General features: G+C 54.8%; 1 protein-coding gene across 1 annotated transcript; it reads left to right on the forward strand.

The window, feature by feature from the left end:
- The first annotated feature begins 9,439 nt into the window (after positions 1 to 9,439).
- On the forward strand, positions 9,440 to 11,514 carry LOC143172756 (retinal homeobox protein Rx2). The gene is made up of 3 exons (XM_076362501.1): positions 9,440 to 9,716; positions 9,833 to 10,062; positions 10,997 to 11,514. Exons 1-3 carry the CDS (start codon positions 9,440 to 9,442, stop codon positions 11,447 to 11,449), a joined length of 960 nt encoding a protein of 319 aa, XP_076218616.1. The 3' UTR covers positions 11,450 to 11,514.
- The last annotated feature ends 2,712 nt before the right edge of the window (positions 11,515 to 14,226 follow it).

Here is a 14,226-nt window from a genome sequence, read left to right on the forward strand (position 1 = left end):
TATGGTTTGTCTCTTTTCTCTCCCTCCCTCCCTCCCTCTCTGCCTGCCTTCCTGCCTGCCTTCCTTCCCACCTCCCTCCCTCCTGCCTTCCTTCCTTTTCTCTGTCTTTTCACTCTTTTGTCTCTTTCTCTCCTCCCCTCTCCCTCTCCCCTCCCCTCCCCTCCCCTCCCCTCCCCTCCCCTCCCCTCCTCTCCTCTCCTCTCCTCTCCTCTCCTCTCCTCTCCTCTCCTCTCCTCTCCTCTCCTCTCCTCTCCTCTCCTCTCCTCTCCTCTCCTCTCCTCTCCTCTCCTCTCCTCTCCTCTCCTCTCCTCTCCTCTCCTCTCCTCTCCTCTCCTCTCCCCTCCCTCTTTCTTCCTCAATCCTGGCCTCAGGTATTGGTCTGTGAAGTGCAAAAGATACAAATACAATGCACTCCAGAAGTGAAAGCCACTCTGTACTGAGCCCCCTTTGCCTGGGTTGGGTCATTTCCTCCAGCCCCACAGAATGGTGGTGGCTCTGCCAAGCCCCAGTGAGTTACAGTGCTTTGCTGAGAGAAGCTGGGTGATCCAATGGACCGGGTTTCTGGAAGGTCCCATCACCGACAGGGTGGATCAGCTGGGGGTTGCAGAAAACAGCTGGGTGTCCCCAGTATTAGGTACAGGAAAAACACCTGCCTTTGTATCTGGCGACGTAAACCATGTCCTGTAAACACCTTTATTGCCACCATTGGTCATTCCCTGGGCACAGTCACCATGAGAGGACTTAGCCATCCTATCTGGCAGCCCCAGCTAACACCTCTTGCTGCTGCAGGCCCAGATGGAGCAAGGCTGGCTATTGCTGAGGGTCTGCATGGCTGCACCGGGCCTGGTTGCCGACAGCTTCAGAAGCAACTCCCAGGTGAAATGCAATACTGTTGTGGAGACACCACAGCATGCGTTTGGTAAAACGATGGTTTCACCAGGTAGCCCACCATGCCTGAGCAGTGCAGAGCATCTTTCCACACTTGCCTGGGATGGTTTCTCTCCCTGCAGAGGGGGACAGTAGTCACCCACAGCTACACAGCTGCAATGCCAAGGGGCAGACAGACACAAAATCTTAGGGAGGATTTGAGCCTGTGCCATGCCTGCAGTGTTTTACTGGTCACTTGGGAAAGGAGGACAAATTCTCCTTTTTGGCAAAGCCACCTCTGCAGTGAGGCAGAGAGGAGGGTGAGGGAGGGAGGTTCACCTTTCTCCTGCTCCAGCAGGCTGCTGGGTGCTGAGACTGCCAGGAAGGGTCACCCCATCACCTTCCACTGCAGTACTGGCACAGACGCTGTGACATGGGAAAAGGACAGAGAAAATTAGCTACTTTTAAAAAGCCCATTATCACCAATGGGTATAATGGTGCCCTCCTCCATGGCTGCAAAAGGACAGAGAGGGTAGTGTGTAGCTTTATGTGTTCATCATATATGGATCATGTTTTATTAATCTGCGCAAATACATTTATTTGTATGTCTTTAATCTACTTTCTAGTAGAATCCTTTATAGCATTTCAAGCTGATCACCATTTTTTCCCCTAATGTACTGGTGAGCACACAGGCAAACACTTCCTAAAAACACTCCTCCGACACATATGTTGAAATGTTCTTGTTTGTTACAACACTTCTGGGTGGCAGGAGTGCAGATTGAAAGCATATCATTATTGAAATCTTCCAGTGTCTTGAGCATATGACTTCGTTTCTACCTTCATTTCGTGTGTGGGACTGTCTGCTGCTGAGCCAATGGGGGAAGGACTGTACATCTCCAGCTCCGCTCTAGCCAGAAGTCACTTGAAGGGAATCGCCTCCAGACTTCTGGGAAATCTGTAGCATCATGAAAAATACTGGCCCAGGTCTGTAAAACATGCAGATCACTTTTATCACTTTGGTGCATTGAGGAGGAGAGCTCTGGGCAAAAACCCTGTTCTGGGCTGTCAGCAAGAGACAGGGGTACATAGTTTCTACTTTCCCTGAATGCAGCCAGTTTGCGAACGAAAAATGAAGTTGAGATTCCTTCCTACAAATAAAGCAAGATACAAAACCGAACTGGTGCCTGTATTTTGCTTGCCAGGGAGTGAATTTCTCTCATGTGACTGTGTGGGGCCAGTTCTGCTGCCTTCCCCCATCCAGCAGCTTGTTGGCTGGGTGCCTTATCCTGCAGCTGCCCTGGCCCTGAGGTGCATCCTCAGCACTGGAATGAGAAGGGTATTTGAGGAAGGGTGACTAGGACAGAGGTGGGGAGATGTGTCAGTATTGGTTGACAAAAGTGAACCTCTTGCTTCCCCCACTTGCTGTTTACTTGGAGGGGAGGACAGGAGATACATCATGACTTTCTGGATGTCTAGCTTATTTAAAAAATCAGATGAAAAGTGAAAATATCATAAACTTGTAGGGCAAACCCATTGCAGATCACTCCAGCTCCTTTATTCCTGCTGCCCAAATGAGGAGCTGGGTGAGGCACTGGTACAGTCTGTGAGGAGAGACCAGGTCATTCCTAGAGGAGCGTGTCCATTTCAACAACTGCCTGCTTTTTTCCCATGGTGTTGCTAATAGAAGAGCGTGCCTCTCCCCCTCTGGAAGGGAGAAGCGGGGTCAAGGTTGCCTTCTGCATGGGCCTGGAGGGGTCTATTTCTGCTTTGCTGTTCAACAGAAAAATTCTCCAGACAAGAAAGCAAGAAAGCCAGAAAGGTTAGATGGCAAGAAAGGTTAGAAGGGACCTTCAGAAGCTACAGAAAACATCTGATCTTTTTGTCTTGCTCTAGTTCTTTACATAAGCAGATTTATTTTTTTTTTTTTTTTTTTAATATAGCTCCTCCCTGCGCCAGGCTGCCGTGATGCCCACTGCCAGCAAGGGCCTGGTAGACCCAGGTGTCCAAGACAGCTCTGTGCCATGTTGAGCTGCTGTATCAGCCCTGGCAAAGGTCAATCAACCCTCGATGGCTGCTTTAACGCTTTTTGCCAGAAAGACTTCTTTCTCCTACAAGTTTGGTGGCCAAAGAACTTTTTGTTTATTTTCTCAATGGCACTTCACCCACGCCCTCTGCCCACGGGCCCTGAGCCTCCAGTTAAGCTCAGGACTGGGCCTTCAGTCCCTGCCTGAACTGTGCTGTAGCTGTGCCTGTCTTCAGCTCAGCCACAGCCACGTCTATGCCTGGCCACCGCGCAGACCCTGACCTGCAAACTGACTTGCCAGCTGGACCTCGGACCTGCCTGGTGATCGCTGGGCCCAATCCTGACCTATGGATGGACTTCCCAGCTTGGCCTTGGACCTGCCTCCCCATCGCAGTCCTGCTTGACGATCCGGACCCTCCGGTGCACCCAGCCACCATCCCCAGTCCGCCCCTGCACCTCCCTGGGGCAGTGTGGGGCTCAGCCCTGCCCTGCCAGCTGCATATCGCACACAGTCCCGTCCTTTTGGGAGCCGGTGGAGTTACCAGCTTAGGGACAAGGAGAGGTGGCAGGTGTTGGTCCTGTCCTCTGTGGGACAGCTCTGTGTAGGGGGGTTCTTGGATGCAAGAGATCAGCTTAGAAAAGCTCTTTCAGCAATCGCTATTCAAATATAAGCTGCATAGACTTGTTTGAAAACCTGTTATCAAATATCTTCCTCACTGTAGTCCCAAGAAAATATGCCTTTTCTTCTTGCTCACTTCTTTCTTACTTAAGAAACCCAGAAGTTGTCAAGTTTACCTTCCTTGTTTTTTCCAGAGGATGCCCTGGTCCATTCAGAGAGGGATGTCAGTGGATCTTGTATTGTAACAGGTCATTTCTTTAGTGGAGAAGACCTATCTTCAGCATGTTCATCAAGCATCAGAGCTAGCAAATGCTAACTCAATCTCAAACACTCTGCCTCCAAGACTTCTGATCTGATTTCTGTCTCTTGGGATCCTTCTCTCACATGTCACCGCAGAATTTAATTATCTATGCGGAAAGACAAGTGGGCTCTTTTAGGAGGTCTTTACATAATGTAGTTAAAATAGTTGCTGGCTCAGCTCAACTGGCCTTTGGTTTTTGAGGATCAATCCATTTCCCTCTGTATTTGTATAAATTTGGTAGGTGTCTCCATACTGTTCTGTTACTTTACAGACTGAATTGTCTTATCTATAAAACACCAAAGTAAACAAGCCTAAGGCTTTTGACCTTTGAATTAAAATGTGCCTGGGACTTCCTGAAAATCTTACTGAAAGCATCTGGTGGTTTAAAGGAGCTAATTAAATTCATCAGCACATATAGGATCAGCATTTTCACGGTTTAAAGGGTCAGAGAAGAAAGTACAGTCAGAATCACCAAACAAGCGATTAATGAGATTCCAAAAAAATGTCAGGGCTGGCAGAGGCGAGTGGGGCTGGGAGGTGGCTGTGGGCTGGTGCGGGATGGGGGCCCTCCCCATCCACAGTGTGGGACGCTCCCCAGCCCTGGTGCTAGCCACAGCCACACTGATCTGCTGCTGGGAGGGGAGTGGGTTGCCTTAGGCACCATTTTTGGAGCCAGAGACCTAAAAACTCTCAATCCGGAGTAGCGGAGCTGGGCTACAGCGCAGGAGGTGCTGGTTCCCGCCCTGAGCTCCCACGCACAGACAGAGTTTCCCTGGGATGCCAGGGCCAGGGCTTGCGCCTGCCCTGGGGCTGGCATTGGGCTGTGCACAGGAGTGGTGGGGCACAGTGGGGGGCCAGCACCATTGCCCCAAATCCCCCTGAGACCCCCCATGCAGGGGGGCATGATGGCCAGGGCACAGCTGCAAATCTGTCCTGCCCTCAGCAGGAGCCTGATCCTCACTGCAGCTCACCGCTGCCCTACTCCCTGCCAGCACCTGCATGGCTCATCCCTCCAGCACTGGCTGTCCCTGTCCTCAGACACCAACTGCAGGCCTGCGGTGGCATGCAGGTAGGAGGTGGCGGGGCCACACAGGGTACATGTCACTGGGCATGCAGCTCTCTAGACGCTTAGCCCTGGGGACAGAGCATGGGAGAGCCTGGAGTGGAGCAGGCAGGCAGACAGGGAGCACACTGACTCTGTTCCAACTCTTAAGAAAAAGGAAAGAAGGTCTTTCTCCAGTGTCTTGAACTGAACAGCCTTTCTCCTGAGGCTGCCAGAACCTTAAGAGGCAGCCACTGCATGTGTGTGCATATGCATGTATGCATGTGTATGGGGATGCACTTGTGTGCATGTGTGCACAAATGCATGTGTACATATATGCATGCATCTATGCACATGTGTGCATGTATGTGTACATGTCTGTATATGTGTGTGTGTGTGTGTGTCTCTGTGGCATGTGTGTGTGTGTGCTGCACGGAAGAGGAGCAGATTAAAGCGTTAGGTCACATGGGAGCTACTGCTGGACAGACCCTACCTGGGATTTGGGTTCTTATAGTTAATAGGATCGCTGGAGCTCAAGGCCGTCATCCCATCAAGATAAATGTCTCTAGTGCCCACTTTTAAGCAATCCGAATTCAATTAGGCTAATTGGAAAACAAGTAAAGAAGGATTGCATTAATATAGCCTTACAGCATGAACCTCCACTCCCTCCCTCCAGAGGGATGGCTGAGCGTGGCGAGCCTAACTGTCCGAGCCCTCACACCAGACCCATGCTGCTCACCACCCAGAAAGGGCTGCCCTGCTGCCAGAGCAGCCACGGCTGGTTCCATGCCCACAGCCAGGACAGGTATCAGGGGCAGCACGCTCCATGGAGGCTCAGGCACTGTGCTGCACGGGGGCCTGCTCAGCACTGTCTGTGGGATTCCTGCATGCCACAGAGCACTTTGTAAGTGGTGGAGAAAACACAACCAACTCTCCTAGGGGCAGATAAAGAAAAATCTCACCAGAAAAAAAGCAGGAGGTGACTGTCAAGGCATGAGTGATGCAGTGATGGGAGGAGGCAGCAGCTTCCTCATATGTCGTGCTTTCAAGAAGGTTCTTAAACTGCACACTTAGGAACTTCTGGGGAGAAAAAAAGCAAAGCCAGTTTTTCCAGTTTTTAACAATCTGTTGGATGACACAGAGTATGCAAACTGCAGCAGGGTACAGGTACCCACTGGGTGAGTATTTCTCCCTTTTTCTTGCCCCCCGTATTCCCCCTGCCCCCTGTCGATTTGCTGCCTGACCTTGAAAGTCCTGTTTATCTTTCAGGGAGGCGCTCCCTGCTGCACATCACTGGTCTGGAGAGTGATGTCCCACCTGCAGAGTGACTTCAGCTTCAAATGTCTGCTCTGCAAGGCAGTAATTATTTCAGCTTGACATAAAGAAAAGACAGGAAGCAAGAATCTGTGGCATTTTATGGTGCTGATTTCATTGTGTGAAGCCATGTCCCATACATATGCTTCAACAGCACCAACAGGATCAAAACTATTCTCATTTAGTCTTCACTATGTATGCACAGGAAGGAGGTATAGCAGACAGCTGCACTTTAGAGGTGGTCCGTCTTGAGAATTTTTTGTTAGCTTCCAAACATAATTTCAGCAGTAATTGTAAATAATAATAATACATTGCAAAAAACTAGAAGAGGTGATGGAATAGGGGCCATCTTTTGACAAGGCAAGTAACAAATCCCACCGATTTCATCCCCTAATGAATATTCTCAAATTCGATCCTGATTGCCCCTGTAAATTTCCAAAGGTAAATGGCCTTTGCGAAGCTGTGATGTACCATAGTACCAATTTCTGAGGCTTCATACTAGTATGACATATGTCCCAGGGGACTTTGTGGCAGCAGGGAATTTAGCTAACAGACAGTACATTAGACCCAAAGGGAAATGTTCAGACAGTTACCTTCCTTTGCCATTCTAACCTTTCTGTGTTAGTCTCTGACTATCAGAGGAACCGTCTCCCTCCCCAGAGCTGTGTGATGCCTCAAGTGCATGTCAGGGCACCACAGTCCATGCCTTAAGCATGGCAAGAGAGAAAAGATAGATCTGGAGCTGGAAGAGTCAGAGCTGGTCTCTGCTCTGCTATAGGGTGGGGGGTTTTTTCAGATTTTTACAGATTGTGACCAAGGGAGTTGCTTCCTCTTTCGACAACTCCACTGCCCTGCAAGAAAGATGCCACAGTGACAAATGCAGTTCCATACAGCAAATACAATGGTAATAATCTACTGCTGAGGAAGAATCCTTCTCTATTAGGGAGGAAGGTCTCTCATGTACTGTGTGGGATGTGTACCCTGCTTTGGGGGTGGAAGTTTTTTTGCTGTACATTTGCATTGTGATTAACAGCAAAAAAATTCAGTCTTGTTCCTGTATTGGACAATTTTGACAGGTGCCCTAAAAGCAGCATCTGTGCCAGGACCCAATGCCCTTTTATGGCACTTACTGCCAGACCAGAGTCTGGCTAAAGGTGTTTTGCTCCTTCGTCTCACCTTACTATCTTTTTTTGCTACAAGCAAAACCAATTCCCAAGTTTGCCCAGGGGTTCTGGAGGGACCGGCATGTTTTGTGCTGGTTGTGAGTGCCATAAAACCCCAGCTCCAAATTAGAAGAAATTAGGGACATTGCACAGTTCATTCATCTTCACTAATAGAGTTCTTGGGAAATACACATGTAGATTAAAGGAACACAATGGCCCCTGGCTGATTGCTTTGAGTACCCTCCAATGCCCCTACAATGGTATTGACTTGCTTTTCATATTGTGCACAAAAGCCACACTAACCTTTTCTTGTCTCTTCTGTTGGCTTCTTCCCTCTTTGCCAACGGATGGCTGAGTTCTTTCAGCCCTGACCCCCACCCCCAGAAGCAGTCAGTGAAGGCAAACCTCACCTGGAGCTAGCAGAAAAAGCTGAGCACTTCTAAAAGGCATTAACTTTGGGACATCAGACTGTAAACCTTAAAAAGGTGTGGGCACGGGCAGAGGCAAGCACTGCCAATCTTTGTTTTGAAGCGATTCCTCTGGAAAAATCTACACAAAATGCATCCTGTTGGGGCAGGGAGGGAAGCAAAAATGAAGATTTGTTGAGAGAGGTCATACCTTTTATTAGACTAATATATCTGGAAGAAGAAGAAGCAGTGGTGTTTTTCATTCACATACACTCTCCTCAGGTTTGAAATGGAAGCATCTTCAAAGCTAAGTGCAGGCTGAAAACCACTCTGGATGTTCATGGGTTTGTCACTTAAACCAGCTGGGACAAAAGATGGCTGGTGCCTCAGAGGAACTAGCAGGTGCTAGCATAAAAAGTGATAAAGTGATGGAAAGAGAAAAGCAGGAAAAATATTGATGCAGGAAGGAGTATGTTGGAGGCAGGAGACATGATGCCGTTGCCTAGTTAGTACTGTGCTGAGTCCACGTCCTCCACCAAGCCAAGTACAAAGTAAGGTGTGGGATTTGGCTCTCTGCCTTACCTCCAAAAGCATTTTGTAGATCTCCCATGAAGCCCTGCCCTGCCCTCTAGCCTCCCAGCCACACTTGTGCCATGGAGGACAGGGTCACAGAATCAGCTCTTCTCACAGGGTCTGTCCTATACCAACATCTTGGAAAATTTCCTCAGAAATATTGCCTAGCGCCTTCCCCAGACTTGTGAAGGCTGAAAGGCTGAGCCCAGCTCCTTCAGATGTCTCCAGAGTCCATCCTCCCCAAAAGCCTGCACGCACTTTCCCTTGGTGTATAAATGTGGCTTTGAAGGCAGCCAGATGCAGGGCAAGTATCCCGACAGGGGACCAGAGCATCTTTTACCCCCAATGCTTTTTACCCTGTGCATTTGACACAGAACAGTGCCACGGCATCCTCCTGCATATCATCTTTTGAGAGGCCACCTATGAAACCGATGCACTTAAAAAATGCCTGGGACAGATATAGGCTGGAGCTGACAAGCGAGATAAATTCGGAGAGGCTCCGCGAGCCCGCAGCACAGCGCAGGGCACTGAGCCGGGCACCCACTGTCCTCTCGCCCAGGCCCCCCCCCCGGGGCTCCCGCCCCTCCCCAACCCCTCCATGGAGCCCCGCTCCCGGCAAGCGGCTCCCGCGGCTCCCGCCGTCCCGGGCACTGCCGTGCCGGGTCGGTCCCCCCGCGCCCGGCGCACCGGCAGCCGCCTGTCCCACGATGATTTCCGACGGCGCTCGGCCCGGGCAGCGCGGCCCCGGCCCCGTGGCTGCAGTCGCGAGGCTCGGCGGGGCGCCCGGCCTGGGCCAGCCCCCGGCAGCAGCCGGGGGCCGGCCCGCCCCGCCTCGAGGGCCCCGGATGGCATCGCCCGGCGCCGTCTGGGGCCGGGGCCGACGGGGCGGGGCGGCCGGCGGGCGGGGGGGCAGCGGACGCTGCCGGCGGGGCCCTGGGGATGCCCTGCCTCCCCTGCCATGCCGGAGCGGCGCGGGGGCCTCGCCTTCCCTTTCGCCCACCGCCCCCCGGCACTCCTCCCCCGCCCCAAGGAGGCCAGCCCGCCGGGCGGCGCCGTGCCAGAGCTGCCCGCGCCGCCCCGGGGCCGGGCGGGACCGCAGCGCCGCGCCGGGGCCCCGGGCCGGCCGCCCCATGCACCCGCCCGGCGCCCTGCTCGCCATGGCCGAGGGCGCCTTCTCGCTGTCCGCTCAGGCGGCGCGGAGCCCCGGGGGGAACCCGTCGAGGCTGCACAGCATCGAAGCCATCCTGGGGTTCACCAAGGAGGACGGCCTGCTGGGCCCCTTCCCGCCCGACGGCAGCGCCGGCAGCGCCAAGGAGGCGGACAGGCGTGGACCCCGGCACTGCCTCCCCAAGATGCCGGGGGAGCCGCCGCCGGCCGAGCCCCAGGGCCGCGCCGAGCGCTTCCAAGGTGAGCGCGGCGGGTGAGAGGCGCCGGGTCGCGGGCGGGCGCCTCTCCTCCGCGCCCTCGGGCTGGCCCCGCGGGGAGATCGCCCTGCCGGTGACCCGCCTGTCTTCCCCTCCCAGAGCCGTACTGCCCCGGTAGCGCCAGTCCCGAGCTGCCCGCCGGCAGCAGCGGCGAGGGGAAGCCGTCGGACGAGGAGCAGCCCAAGAAGAAGCACCGGCGGAACCGCACCACCTTCACCACGTACCAGCTCCACGAGCTAGAGCGCGCCTTCGAGAAGTCCCACTACCCCGACGTGTACAGCCGCGAGGAGCTCGCCATGAAGGTCAACCTCCCCGAGGTCCGCGTGCAGGTAACGCCCGCCCCCGCCCCGCCGACCCGGCCCCGCGCTCCGTCACCGGCAGCCCGCGGCTCAGCCCGGCACCGCGTTCCCGGCGCCGGGAACCCCCACGCAGGACAGCACGGCACGGCACGGCACGGCACGGCTCGGCTCGGCTCGGCGCAGCCCCGCGTTCCCGGCACCGGGAACTCCCGGCTTGGCGCGGCACAGTCCGGCCCGGCGCGGCGCAGCGCCGCCTTCCCGGCGCCGGGAGCCCCTGGCTCGGTGTGAACCTGCATTCCCGGCACCGCCACGGCGCGCGGGCGGCCCCGGTGTCCCGGCCCGCGGCCCCATGAACCCAACCCGGCATCGGCACCGCTAGCCCCGGCCGGTGCGTGGCTGAGCGGCCCCACGGGGCACCGCTGGAGCGCCGGGCGCGTCTGCAGCCGGTGCCGTCCGCACGGCCCCGACGCGGCGGCCCCGGCCTGGCCGGCAGGACACCGCAGAGCCCGGGGCCGTTTTCCGTTCGGCAGCCGGGGGGTAGGGCCGCGGCCCGGCCCCTCCGCCCGGCCCGGCCGCTGGCTACGTCGTCAGCGCCGCTGCCCTTTGACTGGCGTGTCCCGGCCCGGGGCGGCCCAAGCCGCTGTGCGCCGGGGCGGCGGCTAGCGGGCAGCCGAGCCGGGCGGGCCCGCAGGGCAGGCCGGCTCTGCCGCGGGGCTCTCGCTGTGCTGCTTCCCCCGTGGCGCTGCTCTCTGCCGAGTGAGGGGCTGCGGGTCTGCCGAGCCCGCGGGGGAAGCGCGGCTGAACCACTCCTGCCCTGGCTCGGTGTGCCGTCTGCTACTCCGTCGTTTTTCACTGGCTCCATTTCATGTGTGCTGCTGCACCCGGGGGAGAGTGTCTGCCCTCCGTGGGGGTGGCAGCGCTGCTGTACTGCCCTGTGGCCTGGCTAACACGGCTGTGCTTGCAGGTGTGGTTTCAGAACAGACGGGCCAAGTGGCGGCGGCAGGAGAAGCTGGAGGTGACCTCTATGAAGCTGCAGGACTCGCCCATCCTCTCCTTCAACCGCTCACCGCAGGCAACACCCATGGGTCCTCTCAGCAGCAACCTGCCCCTGGAGACATGGCTCAGTCCGCCTGTGCCCAGCAGCACGGCCCTGCAGACCCTACCTGGCTTTGTGGCCTCGCCACAGAGCCTGCCCGGCAGCTACACGCCACCGCCCTTCCTGAACTCTCCGGCAGTGACCCATGCGCTGCAGCCCCTGGGCGCCATGGGGCCACCACCACCTTACCAGTGCGGGGCCACCTTTGTGGACAAGTTCCCCTTGGATGAGGCAGACCCGCGCAACACCAGCATTGCTGCCTTGCGGATGAAGGCCAAGGAGCACATCCAGTCCATTGGCAAACCCTGGCAGACAATCTGAACTCCCTCTTCAGCACCGGGGAGAAACCCACAGGGAAGGCCAGTCCTCGGATGACCAAGGGACACCCTTGCCCTGCGCTGGCTCCCCCAGATGGCAAGGCAAGGGAGGGCTGTCCCTTGCACCAGCTTTTTCCCCACACCCCGACTTGCTTTGTATTTTGTGGTCCTTTTAATTCCCTTTTCCACATGCCCTGCAGAGTTAGGGGCCTGATCATAGCTTAGGAAAAAAAAATCTCTTTCACTCTCCCGCCGTGGCTGGATGCTTTAGTTGCAATAAAAGCTGCAGTAGGGCGAAGAGCTGTGTAAGGTGGCTGGGAACCGAGGCCTGTGTTACCTGGGGAGGGTTTTCTGGTTTTGCACCATTAAATGGCACAACCTTCACGAAGGCTGTGCATCGTGTTTTTGCGTGTGAGTGGGCTGCTTGGGCTGGACCCTCCACTGCCTGTGATGTGCAGAGGGGTGGGACAGGCTTGGCCGTGGGCCCTCCGCCCTCCCGCTCCAGTGGCAGGACCCTGCCCAAACTGGCTGTAAGCACTGGGGGCTCGGGGCAGCAGCTCCACAGCAGGGAGCGCACCCAGCTATGGGGCTTCCTGCTCGGCAAGGAGGGGCCAGGGCCCTGGCAGTCTGTGGGTCAGGTGCAGCACTCCCACAGCTGCCCTTGTGGGGCAGCCCTGGGTTAGGATGGGCTTTGCCCACCCCTGCCCTAGTGGGCTGGGGTCGGTGCCAGTCCCCTGGCTGTTGCTGCCTTCTAAGAGAAGGGGATTGGCAGGTGCTGCAAGGCCCCGTGCCCCTGCAGCCCAGCTGCCCTTGGGGGCAGATGGGTGGTAGCTGACAGGGCACTGGCTGCCCGACTGGGTGGCCAGAGCCGTCAGCAGGGGCCTGCTGGGTACGTCCTGCCTGGTGTGGCTGCCCAGTGCAGGCCCCAGAGGCTGGCACAGTGTTGCGTCGTGCTCGCTCCTCCGCCCACCCAGTGCCCATCGCCAAGCTGCCGAAACTAAAACTGCGGTATCTTTATTTTCCATTATCTCCGTTACTGCCTGTAATGGGGCTGAGAAGCTGTAATGAAACACCCCTTCTCCTCCACTGGGCACGGGGTGCTCTACACACTCTGAAGGTTGTGGCAATTAACGTTTCTCATTAGGGAAGAGAGAAGGATGCACAAGCGCCCTCATTGTGTCCTGGGGATGATTCAATGCAGACTGGGAGACCTCTCCTTTCACCATTTCCCACTCGTTGTGGCCAGACAAAGGCTGGCGTCTAATTATATTTTCACAATCTGTGCGTATCTTTTAAGAGTCCTGTCAGAAACAAGTATGTCAGCTTTGTTTAGCTTCACTTCAGAGAGCTTTTTAACCTTAGACAGCAGTTTCTAAACATCCCTTCACAGTCTTCTCCACAGCAGCCCCCATCTATTGTCTGGAGAGCTTCTTTTACAGATAATAATAGGAATCCCTCTATTTTGAAACGCCTTTTCCTCTCTCCCCGGCCTCCCTGCAGATCCAACCTGCCTCTCTGGACCAGAGCACATGCTGTGCCCAGGCCCCCAGGCTTCCCTTCCCTGAGCTCTGCTAGTCCAGGGGGGTGCAGGGAGGCCCAGTGAGTGGTCCCCACTGAATTCAGGGGGGGATGTAGGCCTGCTTGGGTCAGACCCTCCTGTTGGGCTCTGGACTTGTCAGTGCCACTGTTTGTGTGTCTGTGGTGGTGCCCAACATCCCCAGCACACAGCTCTTTGCTTCCTTGGCAAAGAGTGCCATGCTGTCAGGAAAAGAAAGTGCTGTCGCTGTTGGGACCAGGGAAATAATTTGCTAACTTCTAGTAAGGAGACCTGAGTAAACTTCTGGGGGGAAGGGAGGAGAACAATAACTCTTATTGCTTCAGTTTTTAGGTCTTACTCCAGCGCTCCTTTCACAGGTGAGCTTTGCATCACCAAGGATGCTGGGCTTGCAAGAAGGCACATGTCCTCTGATGGCTATGAGGGAAGGATGTCTCCTTGTGTGCTTGCACACCCTGGGCTGCATCAGTAACAGACACACACTAACAAATGACTGCACAGGCTCTGTACACTCTTCCTCCTTGGGGGTAGGAACAATCCCACTTGTCATTACTTGGCTGCAGTCCAGCTGCAGCTCTGATGCTGAAACCCCTCCTGCATATGAGCACATTTAACTGTTGCCCAAAAGCTCTTACCTGTGCTTATTGCTCATGATTTACAAGCAACTCCCCAAGATTTCAGTGGTGCTCTTCCATATTTTGACACTACCACCCTCCTTCCCTGTTGCCTCCAGTTATTCTGCATCCTGTAAAGCCATCGGAAAGACCCCCCTGACTTTTTGATCAGTGCTGTAACCAGCACTGATGCTTGGTTACTTGAGATAGTCGAAGAGTAACAGTAGATAACACCACAATGACAGGACAGCAGAAACAGCAGCTGAAGACACCTGTTCACTTTTATTAAGCTCCTGATTCAACACCTGCCAGCAAAAAATGAAAGATTATGTCAAGCTATGGTGATTGTTCTTTTATTGACATATTAAGCAGGTCTTTTGTTATACGTTGTACATGTGAACCCTGTAATGGATAAATTGTGTGCAGTCATGTCCTTCAAGGAAAGCTATGAGTTTATTGCTAAAAATAAATATTTTAACCAGCTAAACATAAGTGGGCACAGACAGGTAAATATTTTTCAAAAGAATAAAGGGACAGAGGCATATGCAAACTCATATCTTTCTTGTACCCTGTATAGTTTTCTGTGTTCCTACACTTTCTTTCAAATTGTCC

This window comes from Aptenodytes patagonicus, chromosome Z, assembly GCF_965638725.1.
Source record: "Aptenodytes patagonicus chromosome Z, bAptPat1.pri.cur, whole genome shotgun sequence".
NCBI lineage: Eukaryota > Metazoa > Chordata > Aves > Sphenisciformes > Spheniscidae > Aptenodytes > Aptenodytes patagonicus.